Genomic DNA, 16390 nt, shown 5'->3' on the forward strand with positions numbered 1-16390 from the left:
TCTGCTAGATACAAACTAAAGCATCTTCTGTTCTGCTCACACCCAGGAAAACAATCCCTGGGATCCAAGTGTAATACTCTCTGTTTATAACAACTCTACTGGGGTCTGCAAGCAACTTCCCTCAATCAGGGTGGTTTTATATTGTGGTCTATGAACATGGAGAGCTAAATGAAGACCCATAAATTAATTCTAATCAGCCTGCTGAATTGCTTACTCTGTTGGGATTAGATGAAGCTCAGATATGAAGGGGTCTTTTTCACAAAAATATATTTATCCCTAAAATTTGCAATTATGCAATTCAGGACATTCATCTCTCTTCATTCATTGTCCCAAGCATACCATTAGATTCACTTAAATTATTTACATTATGTCAACATGGCATCAATTTTTTTTAAACCTCAACATTTCATTGGGAATAAGATTGAGAGGTTGTTACACAGGGCCCACCCCTCAATGTCCAGTGGGAGAGGGCCTTAAAGTGTGGCATTTCCACACAGTATCTTTCTGGTGGCTGCACTAAGATTATGGAATCATGTTCCTCAGCATGTACTCCTGCACCTTGGAATGTGCCAGTCTGCAGCATTCAGTTGTGGAAAACTCCTTGCATTGGAAGGGCAGCAAGTTTCAGGCAGTCAAAATCATGTCTTTCACTGAATAGATGCTGTTTATCTCAGTGTTCCTAGGAACAACCCACAGAGACCTGTGTTACAAAGCTGCTCATAGTGAACCTTGGCAAAGGCCACTGCATGCCCTCCTAGTCTACCTTGGCAAATACTCCAGAAGGAGATTGATGATGGCTTCACCCACACACAACACCCCAAGGGCTGTGTATGGTGGGATTGAGACTCCGACTGTGCACAAAAGATTTGACGAGGAGAGCCCTTCTTACCACCAGCCTAGCAAGGTCTTGGTGCCTGCTTGATGGTTCTAGTGATGAGGATTTCTGCCAAATGATTTTGACAATCTGTTTGGGAAAACCATCCAGCCGGATCCACCTTCTCATAGAGCCTTGAGGATATTCTGTGGAGACCTCAGCCTGATTGACTTGTGGTCAAAGAGGGACAGGTGGTGCAGCACCATCCAACTGAAAGAAAGTTTCTGTGGCAAAATGACCAAACCCATCCTTTGCAACACCAGAAAAGATAGAACCTCAGCATATTATGACACTTAGTGTATGCATACCTCAGCTCCATGCACAGCCTGATGCAACTATTACACAGAAAGGCAACCATCAGAATAAGGGCCACATTGTTGTTGTCTACCTCACTGAACCAACCATACTCTTGTTTGCACCCTCTCCATGCCTCCCTCAAAAACCATACTGGAAAGTTGTTGAAAGACCGATCTAGTGCTGATGTCAGAAAGGAGTTCAAGACTTTGAATGATGTATTTGTATCCTGCCCATCAAGGGCTTGCAACATTCCAAAGCATGATACAGCCATAAAGTACTTTGGAAAGGTGGTCGCATGGAAACATGGCAACCAATTTGCATACAACAAACTCCTACAAACAGCAAATGAGAAAATGTTTTGAATGATGTTGGCTGAAGATAAATGGTAACCAAGATAACAGGGAGGATTCTTCTGCTCTTTTGCAAATACTGCTTGAGGTCTTTTACATCTCCCTGAGAGGATAGACGTGATGGCTTTGGTTTAACAACCCATCCAAAAGATATCACCTCTGACAAAGGGGTGCTTCCCCAGTACTGCGCCGAAATGTCAGCTAAGACTCTGCTCTCAAGGCTCAGTCATGTGTGGGAAGGAACCAACAAGATACTGACTCAGAGGTGTGAGCACTGCCTACTAGGTTTCAGGAAACAGAAATGAGATCTTTGAGTCTCTCAGCTACACTTAATTTTGAGGTTATGTGCCCCCAAATGAAATGTACCCACTCTGAGTTAGACTAGAAGAGGTGGGGTTGTTCACTTTGAAGCAAAGAAAGCCAAAATCTGATAGGTGTACAAAATCATGACAGGTTTAGATAGGGTAAATAAAGGGAAGCTGTTCCTTTCAGCAGATGGTTTAAGAACCAGGGTGCACACGCATAAAGTTTTGCACTAGCGGCACTGAAAGATGTGAGAAAGAAACATTTTTATGTAGAGAATAGTTATGACCTGGAACTCCCCGTCTGAGGGAGTGGAGGAAACAAATGGGGCTTTCAAAAGGGAATTGGATAGGTCTTGGGAATGAATAATTTCTGATTATGTGGCACTGGGACTGATGGGATTGCTACACAAGGAGCTCGAGCAGGTGAATGGCCTCATGTGCCATAATGATTTCTTTGCTTTATGATGCTAAGGCATATTCTGAGGTACAACAGTGTCCCATGGAACAAATGGGGAGTAAGAGGACAATTTGACCACAGTGGTAGAGTTACAGTTGTGTTGCCTGAGGAGTGTAACCAGGGGTGACACCCCTACCCCATCCTATCACACAGAGGAAACTAGGGGTCATGGTGTCTCCTTGACCTGGTGCAGTCTTGCACAGAGATGCCCTTAGGGTCTGGTTAAAGACCAACCCCAGCTTCAGTGCAGGAACTCTGCCTCCCTGCTGCAGAGAGGTAGGGGGTAGCCAGAAAAAAATAACAAAAGAGTGAATAAAAAAAGTAAATGAGAGGTTATTTGGCTTTGATTGTAGTAATCTGTTGTCATAGAGACCAGACCAGGAGGAAACACATATCACTGGGTGATTGATGGTGGAACTAATCCAGAGTCAACAAGAGGATTGTTAAGAGCAAGTGAGCACCACATTATAGCTTGAAGCAGCCTGACCCACATATCTGATAACCTCCCTGACTATTCCAAATTAACAACAGAAGGTCCCCCTACCATAATATATAACATTTAAGTGAGCTATTCTGCAGTGCCTTGGTTGTTTAATGTATCTTCCAATGTGCTATTAAGCCAAATAAAACACAGGAAGGCCTCAGGCTCAGTTGGCTGGAATGAAACACCCCTTGGTTTCTTAGGAGACGAGTCAAGTGGGATTCCTGATTCAACTGGAAGCTTCATGGGGGTATGTATTTCAATTAGAGGGATCGAGTCTGGCCATTAACCACCCACAGTTGAATTGCTCTTTGCCACCCATTGAGTAGTTGGAATGGCTTCCATTAAACCATCCATGGCAAGATTCAGCACCTTCAGGAGAGGAGGTGAGAAAATTTGCCATAGTAAAAAAAAGTGGCTCAGCAACAAAATTGTTCTTCCTCATGATTGTGTTTTCATTCCCAAACTTATGAATGGGTTTTAGAAGCTTTACTTTTGCTTGGATGGATGTAAAACATCCCCTGACACTTTTTTGAAGAAGAGCAGAAGTGTTCTGACTGGGATCCCAGCCAATATTTATCCCACTGTCAACATCACTAAGGTTCACCATCTGATCAGGGTCACATTGCTGCTTGTGGGAGCTTGCTTTGCCTAAATTGGCTAACATGTTCCCTCTACTATAACAGTGACTACACTCTTGTGTAGTTCTAAACTCTGACATAGTGAAAGGCAGTATGTAAATATTAAGATTATGGCTCTTTTTGAAAAGCTGTTTAGTCGGTCGAAAGAACCAGTGATTTTAAATTGAGGCTGTTTGCAGAATACGCACTTCTATAAGTTCTGAACCACTCAGTGCTTGTCAGGATGCTCCTGAAAACAGCTGCTTTTGGATTCGTAACTTGAGACTTGCAACAAGCTGCATTCCCGACACTCGGCAGCCCTGTACACTCAGCACTTGTCTAAACATCTGTCAGCAAAATTCCCACCCTTAGAGGGCTAATCGCTCACACTGTATACCCGCCAATCAACAGCAAGTCCTCTTTTCAATATCCCTTCTAAAAGTTCATGTTGCTCTTTCCATATGGACTGCTCTAGTAGATGACTTGATAAAGTATATGACCATCATCATTATTGGAATTTCAATATGAAACTATTATTGAGGTCTCCCTACAGGTTCATTTGGTGATTAAACCTTAGAGAGCAGACAGAGCTCAAGTTTAGTTCCTCTGGTTAGATGATCTCAGAAATGGCATTTGTGGAGGATAAGAAAATTACCTTCAATCCTCAAGGTTTGTTTGGATATCCATTGGCACATTGAAACAGAATGGTTTCACGTTATCCACAGTCACAGTCAAGGTTCTCGCATGAATACAGGCTGCACTGGGGTGAGGTATTGAAGAGCAGTCAGCAACTTTGAAAACACACTGAGGTTTAACACCTTCAAGGCAGGAGGGGAATAAAGCTCCACATAAGATATTAAATAAAAAATGAAGAAGAGTTAATGGCAGTTAATTAATAGCATCATTACACAACCATTCATTGGTGCACAGTTACCATGTTTTATATCATGTTAATGTCTTGTTAATAGGCACTTTACTTCACGGTAATTGATTTTAATTGCTCCTTCAAATACCCCGCCTTTTAAAACAAAATATTATCCACAATGAGAAAGAGAAGCAGACTGTGAAACATTAACTTCTGCCGATGCAGTTCACTGCATCAAAGCATTCATTATTGGAAAGTGATCTCTACGTTGTTTGGTTTTCCCAGTGTATTTTCCTCTTTTCATGTAAGACAGAGGCTGGATTATGACCACTCACTTTCTACCAAACCTCTCGCTCCTTGGAGCCTACGGAGTGACTCTTACTGAACTTTATAAACTTTTGTGGTTTCCTACAGTACTTCCCACAGAAAGGAGGGTCTGGCTGCTGAAGTAAGAATGGATTTGTCCAGTTTCTAACCCACCCATCCAATCAGTGACCACCTAACCTGGTACAGAGTATGGAATGAAGCTGTGACATTTCTGGTCTAGGGACAGGAGTAGGCCATTCCAAGAGTACCAATGTGGTCATTGTGCCAGCCTCTTGTGTGCTTTCATTCAGAATATGAAAGTAATTTATGTTAATGATTAAGTTTTTCAAATGAGTTACTTCTCATTAGTGTGTACTGTGACAGAATATCACCCAGGAGTTAATTTTGTAATTTGGTTCCAATAATCATAAAAAGGCATTGTCTGGCAGAGCAATGCCAACATGCAAAATAGCACATCTAAAATTTAAGTTTGAGAAAAGGGATGAAGGGGTTAACTTCAGATTCAGGCCTGTTGCAGATGAAAGGATACATATGTTCTGATTGCAAGTTCCTGAGTTTAAGAGGAGTTTAAGAGACACTCACTTTGAGTGTCACAGGAACAGACGTTCTTCCACCAGAATGTACATGATGTCCTTTTGAAAGAAATCTTAACTCTGTCCTCACCCAATGTGGGGGACTGGGGTCAGTATTAGCAGAGTCAGGCAAAGTGTTTTGTGTTTGAGATGAACCCAATCTGGACCAAGTTTCTTCCGTCTGTTTAGTGACCTTTCCCACTCCCACAGCTGTGAGGAGATAGGGCCACATACACTACGGCACAAGTAAACCATTTCTTTAGGACATTTGAAAAGGCCTGTCATGCATCTTTTTACTGCAATATCCTTGTGTGTTTCAGGCCCAGAGTTTGTGAGATGACAGTTTTATCTTTAAACACCTTCATAGCGAATGTGAAGAAGTCATTGTTTCATCCAGCCTATCAGCATTCACATGACAGGCACGATGCAGTTCTGGATTATAATGAGCCAACATTGAAGCAGGCCATTTGGCCCTACTGATCAGTGCTGCTATTTACCCTGCACACGGACCTCCTCCCACCCTTCTTCATTTTGTCCTATCAACACATCTCTCTGCCCCTTTTTCCTTCCTGTGCATTTCTAGATTGATGCTGTTCACCCCTGTCAAGCCTTAAAGTAGTGAATTCTATGTTCTAGCCATTTTCTGGATAGGGAGATTTATCTTGAATTGGTGACTATTATATTTATGGCCTTTAGTCTCACTTCCAATCATTTCATAATTATGAAGCCCTCAATCAGGTCTCTAGTGGTATCCTGTGAAACTCCCTACAGGACTGAAAGGTTCCTTTAAGGTCTGGAATCCCCTTCACTGAAAGATGAGATGAGTAATCAGGCCAGGAAGCTCAGGAGGAAACGGTTCTGTCCAAATGTTGGTTGCAGATTCCGTTCCCAGATCAGGGTTTGAATAGCTGGAAGTTCGAACGTAACCCCAGATGGATCATTAATAGCCAAGCCTGCCTTCCCCTTTGGGTTTGCAGAGCGAGAATGAGCTGAGTCCTGGTACTTGTCTGTCTTCATTCATTACGAGTTTGCTGCATTAGCTGTTTCCAAGAACATTGTCTATCATCTCTTTCACTGTAAGAGACAAGTCTTTAACAACTCGTGCCCAATTTCTGGAATTATTTGTTTTTAATACTGAGAAATCATTATGAAAGGCTGAGGAAGATGGCATGGAAGATGAAGAACTAGGAATGAGGCAAAGGTCAGTCAATAAGTTATGGTTGGGGATGGTCATGTGTGAGTTATAGATCAGTGGGTGGAGGGAGAAGGGACTGCTGAGCACTGGAAAGAGTGAGATTAAGGGAAAATGAGCAGTGGGCGAAGTCTCTGATGAACTTTGATTCAACACCTTGACAATGCAGGGAGAGGGAAGAATCTGCAATTCCATGTTTGGACTTTAATAGGGAAAAAAAGCAGGAAAAGACAAAGTATAATGGACTATATGTAATGTAAGTTTATGCTATTTAAAGGGCTTTGTGCGAACTGATCAAATTCAAGAGCTCTGGGTGGGTCAGGAGAGGAAAAACATTGAAGATATTTTTCTTCTCCCTAGAAGTTCTAATTCCCATGGTCTTTCCAGGATAAGGAAACAAGTGGATGATCTGTTCACAAGGTCTCTGCCCCCTATTTAGATGTTTTTGTAGAGTCGTAGAATCACGTAACACAGAAACAGGTCCATCGGTCCACCACGTCTATGCAACCTTTTTGTCCATCTACACCAATCCCATTTGCCTGCATTAGGGTCATATCCTTCTATGCCTTGCCTATTTAAGTGTCTTTCTAAATGTCTCTTAAACATAATGATTGTATCTGATTCCACTATCTCCTCTGGTAGCACATTCCAGATATCAACCACTCTTTGTGTTTAAAAAAGAAACTGGACACAAGGGAAAGTCAAATGAAAAAAACTTGGATATCATGGGATGTGATCTGTGTGAAGTACAAACACCAGCACAGGCTAATTGGGCCAGATGGTCTGTTTATGTACTGTACACTTATTGTAATTCTTTATACAGTGTAGTTCTGTTCTGCTTTAGTTTACCAAGTGGGAGGCTACAGAGACCTGATGTAATTCCTTCTGAGCTTTGTCTGCTTACCTCTAGAGCAACGTCTAGCATTTTCTGAACATTCCGTCTGTGCCCCTGTCCTTCCCACTGGACACTGTTCATTGGCTCTCATGTTTATTGAGTTGTAAGAGCATAAGAGGTACAAATAGAATTAGACCATTGGGCCTGTCAGGCCTGCTCCACCAATCAATAAGTTCATGTTTGATCTTTTATCTCAGTGCCACTTTCCTGCACAAACCTAATATCCCTTGATTCCCTTAATATCCAAAAAGCTATTATTCTGGAATGTACTCAACAACTGAGGCTTCCAAGCTCTCTTGGGTAGAGAATTCCAAAGAGTCACAACCATCTAGGTGAAGAAATTTCAACCCACCTCAGTGCTGAATGGCCAACCTTTACCCTTGGTGCTAGACTTGCCAGCCAGGGGAAACATCATTCCAGCACCAACTCTATCAAGCTAAATAAGAATTGTGTATGTTTCAATAAAATATTCTTCTATACACTAGAAACCATAGACCCAGTCTGCTTAATCTCTCCTCATGGGGACAATTTCCCCGAATCCCAAGAATCAGTCTGATGAACCTTTGTCATGCTTGTCATCTTCCCAATGCTAGTTGTACTCAAATAATTAATTTTCTTTTTCTTTTTCTATCTCAACAGTAACCTACAGAACATGGATTCCAAGTCAGAATATGTTAAGGTAAGCCCCTCTTCTGTTTTTCTGAAAGGTAACTAATGTTCCCGCAGAAATATGGCTTGGTTTCTGACTGGTCCCTAATAATCTCGAAACAATCTTTCTAACCCCAGTAACAGAGTTTAGATTCCCTTCAAAAGCTACGTCAGCAGAGTAGGCATTAAGCAAGAAAGTTAGATGTTGTCTTGTTGATCATCCCCTTTCTCTGCATGGAGTGAAGCCCCCAGAGAGAAATGTCTTAAACTACAATCCAAAGAACCTTTTGAGGTCAGTCAATTTAACTGTGTTGAGCCACTTTTGTTCAGTGGCAGAGGAATAATGGGATTAGCCTTGATCTGAAGACTGGGGAGGGGAGGGAGGAGGCTCAGATGAGTCATCTGCTCAGTCGGTGTTTGCTGAGAAGCGATAGCTTTGGCTTCAGCTATGACAACCCATATGGAAAAATGACCCTTCAATACTGTCAGTTTTCAAGGTTGGAGAATAGCTATTCTTGTGAGAAAATGAAGAATGATTACTTGCCGTGAATCTGTACATAATACCTAAAATAAAAATAGGCTGAAAACTGTTATAAAATTTCTCAGTGTATGGTTTGCATTGACCATAATAAGACCATAAGACATAGGAGCAGAATTAGGCCATTCAGCCCTTTGAGTCTGCTCCACCTTTTGACCATGGCTGATTTATTTTTCTCTCTCTACTCCATTCTCCTGCCTTCTCTGATCTACGAGGAAAGACTAGCAAGCCCCAATACCAGACAGCACCACTTCCTATCCAATTCTTAGTTTACAATAGGCTTGAACTTTTTGGCCTTAACTAATAAAAAAAAGTAAATATCCCCAAAGATTTACTTTGAATTTTTTTTTCATGGTTTAAACTCAGTGCCAGCAACAAACATGCATCATGCAGAATTCATACTTCCATTCATTTAGCTTTAGAAAATACTACATTGACTTCCAGAATGCTAATCTAGACCACAGACCAATCCCACTTCCAGGATGTGCTGCTCAGTGATGTGATATTAATGACCTGGTAGATGGTGACAAATTTTAACTGACATCTAAGTTTGGATGTGCATGTATTGTTATTAGTACCAATTTAAATTTATTGTGCCCTATAAAGACTAAATGTTGAAGCATCTCTTGATTGATTTATTTTAATACTGGGAAATACCCAATTTTGAAGAACACTAACTGCGATTTTAAAAAAAGCCCTGAACTGAATCAAGAACAAAATTTGAGCCCTATTGATAGATAATGGCAGAAGGATTATTAATTTTATTATATTTAATGTATCATCTATTTTACATGGTTCACCATCTCACTCAGAAAACAGAATGAGTTAATGTGAGATGAGAATTATGACAGTAAATAAAAGAACAGCAGAGAAAAAAAACAGGTACAAGAAGTGGAAATGTGTACCACCTACATACACACATCCATACTGGATTCTTGCCAAGGAAAAGTAAGCAATAGAAAGCAATGTCCTCCCACATCCATTCACGTTAATAGTCCAGCACCCACTACTATTTTAAAGGGAAAGTTGTTCCAATCCATAAAATAGCAAACATCTGTAAACTGCAGTAGAATTCTCTGCCCCATGTTCTGGGTTGGGCATAAGCAGTCTGTCGATTTAATCTGGTTTGTAACATCACCAGCTGTTTCACCACAAGAATGTCAACATTGTGTCTCCTTTCAGGTGTTGATGTCATGATGGTGAATGGCTACAAGTAAACAATCTCAGCGAAAGGCTTCTCTTTTGCAGTCAAGCTACAGATGTGTGCATGCCAGAGTCTTAACTGTCAGTCAAATGAGCAATGCGGTTACAATGTTACCAAAGTGCACAAGATGAATGAACAAGATATCCCCATTCTGCAGCTTGTCCCGTCACAGAATTGTGCAGTGATACAGCACAGAAGGAGCCTATTCAGTCCACTGTTCTTTGAGCTATCCATTTAATACCATCCCTCTGCACTTTGCCCATAATACTGAATTTCTTTTCCTCTTCAATAATTATTCATTTCTCTTTTCAATATTTTTGAATCCACTTCCACTGCCCATTCAACCATCGAAATATTGATCAGGCTTTAATTCCATTTCTCTGGATAATTAACGTTCTGCCCCAGGAAACAGCTTATTTTCTCAGGCAAGATACTTAATGATTTTTGACCCCTCTATCAAACCTCCTCTTAACCCACTCTGCTCTGAAAAAATGGCAGCTTCTCCCGTTTTTCCACAAAAGTGATCAGTAGCATCATTCCTGAAACCTCTTCTGCACCTTTCCAAAGGCACCATAAACTCTGGTGCCCTGAATTGAAAACAATAGTCCAGATGAGGCTTAACAAAACTTGTATGAAAGTTTAGCAATAACATAGCTTTTCTTCAAGTGTAAACTTTCAAGTAGAATATAAGACAATCACAAAAATGTTTTAACAAATTCTGTTTCCAATCTTCCATTATCAAGTTTTTTTATCAGATGCATACAGTTTTAATTTAAAGTCAAGCTTATCAAAAGATTGCATCGTTTTGTTTTCTCTGAATTCGAGACTCTGGAGTTGGAGAAACAAGAGACTGCTGGAATCTGGAGCAACACACAATCTGCTGGAGGAACTCAGCTGGTCGAGCAGCATCTGTGGGAAGAAAGGAATTGTCAACAATTCCTACCCCCCCCCCCACCCCCACCCCATAGATGCTGCTTGACTCACTGAGTTCCTCCAACAAATTGTCTGTTGCTCAGGACTCTGGAATCTCCTCCCTAAGCTTCTCCACCGAGCACCTTTCAATCCTCTCTTAAAAACTGACTTTGCTTTTGACTGTCTGTATAGTTACAAAATGAAGGGGCTTTAAAAAGTGAGGTGAGTAGGTACTTTTTCTTGCAGAGGGTAGTGAATCTCTGGAATTCTCTACCTGGAGGGGTGTGGAGGCTGGATCATTGGGGGATTTAAAGAGGAGAGAGATACATTTTTGAAAGATGAGGGAAGTGAGGGCTATAGAGGGGCAGATCAGCCTGGGGCAGGCCTGAGGGGCCACGTGGCCTACTCTTGCTCCTATTTTCTTAATTTCTTGTATTCTAAGTGGCTGAGCATCAAATTTTGTTTGACAACATTCCTGTGGGGGGGGGGGCCTTGGCACATTTTGCTAGGTAAAGGTGTTTGGACACCACCTGGATTGAAAAGGTTGAGATAAATCAGGGAGGAATGGCTAAGCTTGAATTAAAGCTTGGGGTTGGAGGTTGTTTGGAGGAGGGTAACTAATGTGGTTGCAAAGAATCTCATCAAGAAAATTCCAATTCAAATGACTTGATACAAATAGGCAGAGTGGAGAACCTCTGTATTTGCTTCATGAGAAGGAAGTTTGGAGAAGTTCTGATGAATGTGGGATAAACAGACCAGAAAGGACAAGAAAGTTCTTGATGGATCAACGGGATCCCCTGATTTGGGCGTTCCATCGATAGAAGCAGCTCGAGTATTGCTGAATCACAGGAGCAAATGCAATAGACCAAAGCCTTAGTTCGACTCGGTCCAAACTGCAAACAAGAGAGAGCTTTGTGCTTAATGTTTTGAAACTATTGGCACTACTTAGCTTTTCCTTATTTCTTCCCTTAACTCCAAGAATGAAGCTGTCTGGAGGAGGGGGTGGGGTGGTTTTATTCCCTCCTTTGCAACAGAAAGAATGGCAGAGGAAGAGAGAAGAGGCTTTTGTAAGTTTCCCAGCAAGGGAAGCATTAAGGGTTTGAATGAACTCGGCACACAATCAGTGATTGTTAGCACTTTGTTGCTTTCTGGCTGTCAACTGTGAGGGAATGTAGTGATCTGATGCCAATGTAAAAGACATTTTCGTAAAAGGGCAGGATCACTGTTAGTCCACAGTGAATCTTGGCCAAGCAAAGTTTACAGTTAGTTTCCAAATTCAAGCAAGCCTGGTACAAAGCACAGAGGCTCTCTGCTCCAATGTCTGTTGCATTGTTTATGAGCTCTCTTCTATGAAGAATTTTTAATTGACATTTTTTTGATGAAATTACAGAATCTATTACAAGGTTATACTAAGATATACTACATAAATAGGTCCAGACATTCAATGCAGCAGAAACTACTACAAAGTAACATTCAAAGGCTGGTCATCACAACTTAAATGTGCCCATAATGGGTAAATATAGGCAAAAAAAAATTGAAGTCAACCAGTATATCAATTCTTCATCATGAGCTAATGATTTCCTCTGGAAAGGACACAGAATTGGCTGAAGACATGGTTGGACATTGGCTCCAGTCAAACAGTCCCTCAGTGCTCAACATCTCATAGTGAATAGGTTGATGCTATGTACTGTGTGCAACATCTTACATTTATATAGCTTCCTGTGTTATAAAGTAATGCAACCCATTTCTCAGGAGCCTAACTGTAACAAAGTTGATGCCGAGCTGCACAAGGTGTTAGTAGAGCAAGTGACGGAGAGTTTGGTTAAAGAGTTAGGTTTTAAGCAGCACCTTCAAAGTGCAGAGAGCAGGAGAACTGGGGAGGTTTTAGCGATGGAATTGAGAGCCTAGGATCTTGAACAGTTGAAGGCACTGCTGCAATGGTGGCGTGAAGGAAATGGAGAACTTTCCTCTTTAAAATAAAAAAATCAGCTACATGGCTGTATCAGTGGGGAAAGGTCAGTTATTGAGACCATAAGACTTAGGAGCAGACTTAGGCCATTTGGCCCATCAAGTCTGCTCTGCCATTTGATCATGGCTGATTTATTTCTCTCTCTCAACCCCATTCTCCTGCCTTCTCCCCATAACCTTTACTGCCTTCTCCCCATAACCTCCACTTTAAATATACCCAATGACGGCCCCCACAGCCGTCTGTGACAATGAATTCCACAGATTCACCACCCTCTGGCTGAAGAAATTCCTCATCATCTCTGTTCTAAAGGGATGTCCTTCTATTCTGAGGCTGTGCCCTCTGGTCCTAGACTCTCCCAGTACTGGAAACATCCTCTCCACGTCCACTCTATCCAGGTAAATGTCATTCAGTAGAAGCCATTCGATGGCATCTTGAGGGATGCCATCCTAACGAGAAATAGCACCTTGAAAGGAAGAAGGAGAAAACAAGGAGTTAAAAAGAAACAGGGTCTCATCTGTAGTTTCAATGTCGGTGCTGAGTGAAATTGAGGTGGGCAGATGATAGGTGACTTGTGTAAATATTTATCTTGGGTTCCTGCTTTGGTAATGGAACAAGTCAATTTGGCATTTCCTTATCTTGTCTCAGTAAACTTTATGAGCTACATTGTGTGGGTTCAATGAAGTGAGCAGCATTTAACAGGACCTTTGTCCTTTCTCCTCACTCAGGATTGCTAACAGCCTGTTGTTGAATTTTGCACCATACATGTGAGCATTAGTCTCTGAATGAAGGTAACCTTTAGGATCAAGTCTGAGGGATACCAAGAAAGAGAGGGGTCATTACCGATCAGGGGACTCATTAAAATGTTCCAAACTCTGGATACATCCTTCATATAAACACGGAGAAAGAATTGTAGCCATGTCCATTTCAAGCACCAGGGGAAGATTTGCTCTGGGTCCGATGTACAACGCTATAAAATCTGTCTCTGCATAGATACGGTCCACAGATGTGTTCCTGATGTTTTGAGGCAAGAAATCCAGAATTAAAAGATGTGAGAGTCTAAAATAGATACCATGGGACAACAGGTGCAATGGGCATTTAACCTCTGCCCATTTGACCAGATACAGACAGCACATCCAAATTGATACTGATTATTAAAATGATTTCAGTGTCTAGCCAACACCAACTATACTATAGTCTTTCTTATTATGTCAACAAGGAGCTCAATTCTGTGAGAGGTTAGCATTCATGTTAGCCTGAATCTCTGAAATAGGAGGTACATTGTGCTGGCAGTTGCAACTTTGCAGAAGACCCATCATGGGAAAGAGCAGATATTTGGATACTGCAGTGAAGAGGTGGAGAGAAAAATGGATACTTTCTATTCTCCAGGAGTCCTCCAAATATACAGTGAAAAGGCAATGGAAAGAGAGAACTGTGGTCAATTGGTAATGGATTTTAATGACCTTACATGAGTCATCCATGTGAATACGTGCATTTTCAAATGTCCCATTGTACCAACTGGCACAGGCCTCATACTGCTGAAAGCACCATGTCCCCATCACTAACTTACCAACATTCTCTGTCACAAGAACCAGACCTAACATTTCAGTGTTTCACCATACCCTTACCAATAATCCAAGCCCCACAGCTTGCATGTGACTCCAGCCATCTAACCAAGGCTGGCAGATCACCCAGACACGTTTTGTGGTATTCAGTAATATACTTCCCTCCCTGTTGCAGGACAAGTGGTGTACAATAGTGTCGTAACAGCTAACCAGGGGACCGACAGGGCTATGTCACTTTATACCCAGCACTCCTTGCGATACCTCTTGCTTGTTCTACCCGCTGCTTTCTGGCAAGGGGACTGACATATATTCAGCCCTCTTTGAATGGGGATCTCAGTGACCTGCTTTATGCCACAGTGTATAGCATACTGGGATATATTACAGTTATCTCCAGCTCTAACCCAGAAAGTGTCTGATGCATAGATGTTCACAGCCATGATGACCTTGATATCTTCACTGAGGTTCAGCTAGGAGGCTTCCTCCTGAATAGGGTTGCTCGCCTCACACCTTCTCTTTCCACCATCAACGGCTTGTCCTCTCTACATAACTTCTGCTTACTTGCCCAGTCATCATTTACTCTTAGAGGAAAGGCTACCAATGCAGAATGTTGGGAGCAGCTGGTCTTAAAGCTCTGAGGTCAAGACCAACTTTTTTAGCTCCTGTTCATCCCTCCCTTTAGAGTTTAGAGGCACCAGACATTAGATGGATCGAAACAACATTCAGTCAAAATCAATAAGCAATTAACAACCTAATGCATAAGGATCCAGTTAAATTGCATTGGTGTGGGCCCCTGCTGCTGAATGCATGGAAGATTTGTGCATAACATTAGTTCCAATGTGATAGTGCTGGTGTCAAATCAGCATCAGCCACAAACCCACATAATGGTTTCCCAAGTCAGCATACTTCCAGTGCGCATTGGTATTAGGCTGACACCCTTCCCAATGTAGGGCAGCATGACTGCTCAAATAATACACGTGCTTGCTTCAAGGCCATACTGGAAACAAACAACACCCATGACATCCAAACAGCGGGAGCTATGCAGTGCATTTTGCAGCTAGGGACACTATTGTGGAAAAAAGACATTAGGTGCAGAAGTCAGCAGTTAGTGACTTTAGTGTATGTATCCTGTAAACCTGCTGAATACGTCTTCGGAATACTACCCCAGAGGTAGAAGGGGAGCGATGCATCCCTTAAGTTTATTGAATTTGGCCAGTTGGACACCTGTGGATTTGAAAGTCTCTTCAATAAACTACATGTGACAATAAAAGACCCATCTTCTCAGGTATTGATTGGAACTGGGAACAACTCTCTCCTTTCAAACTTTACTGGATTTATGTTATCCAATCAATATGTTTTTATGTCTTACAGCAGTATATGTATGAAATATCAATCTTATTTAACACTAACTAAAGCATCAGCCTTGCTGCCATTTTGGAAACAGAGTTCAAGACTGGTGGTTGGACCACTATGCATAACGTATTGCCCCAGAACAGCCATGACTGCCACATATTAAGGCTAAATTATTCTGCAGTTTTGGCAAGCACAATGGGTCAAACCTAAAGCAGATAATTGCCTTATATTCCTTAATAGGAAGGGATATTGCCCTGCAAATAATCTCAAATATTTCAACAAAGAACAATTAACCTCATTACTAGCTTCGAAGTCGTCCTTATTTGTTGGTTGAGGGGCAGTTTGGGAGTGCAACACTTTATGACACCCCACACCTCACATTGTGAGCTTCTGCTCCAGCAGCAGTGATCAGGGCTGCTCTATATACCACTCTCGGGGCAAATCCACTCAGTCTGACTGCCCCTCATCTGCCTCCACTTTTGCCAAATGCCATTTCCTATAATTTGAAGGTTGTGCGTTTCATCTATGGAAAAGATAATTTGTGTACCAACTCCCACAACCTCAGGACATCCGTCTTGAACTGCAATGCTGTTGCAATATGCATGATCACGGACTCAGAGATCAGGTTGGAAGCCAGTGTTTGCTGGACTTCCGGTGGGACTTCCTTTTGACATGTGGAATATAAAGCTCACCGGAAACCTGTACAGAGCATTACTCCAGCTCAACTTGGCTTGGCCTTCAAACAAAACCAGGTGGTGAAAGAATCCTCTACACCACCTCCATGGGCAGTGATTGTGGATATCTTTTAGCTGTCAATTAATAAATGCTGATTGATTAAAATTATGAAAGGCATAGATAGGGTTGATAGTTGGTCTTTTTTCCAAGGTGGAAATATCAAATACTAGCGAGCATAGATTTAAGGCTAAATTATTCTGCAGTTGTCCTGAATCGTGGGAGTTGGTACACAAATTA

At 41.7% G+C, this 16390-nt stretch overlaps 1 protein-coding gene across 1 annotated transcript in view; it reads left to right on the top strand.

Moving 5' to 3' along the window:
- sh2d3ca (SH2 domain containing 3Ca) overlaps positions 1-16390 on the top strand; it is a 111031-nt gene that overhangs the window by 39715 nt on the left and 54926 nt on the right. Inside the window, exon 3 of the mRNA XM_052037197.1 lies at positions 7875-7914. Coding sequence (XP_051893157.1) covers positions 7875-7914 — 40 coding nt within the window. The remainder of the gene's footprint in view (positions 1-7874; positions 7915-16390) is intronic.

This window comes from Pristis pectinata, chromosome 23, assembly GCF_009764475.1.
Source record: "Pristis pectinata isolate sPriPec2 chromosome 23, sPriPec2.1.pri, whole genome shotgun sequence".
Taxonomy (NCBI): Eukaryota; Metazoa; Chordata; class Chondrichthyes; order Rhinopristiformes; family Pristidae; genus Pristis; species Pristis pectinata.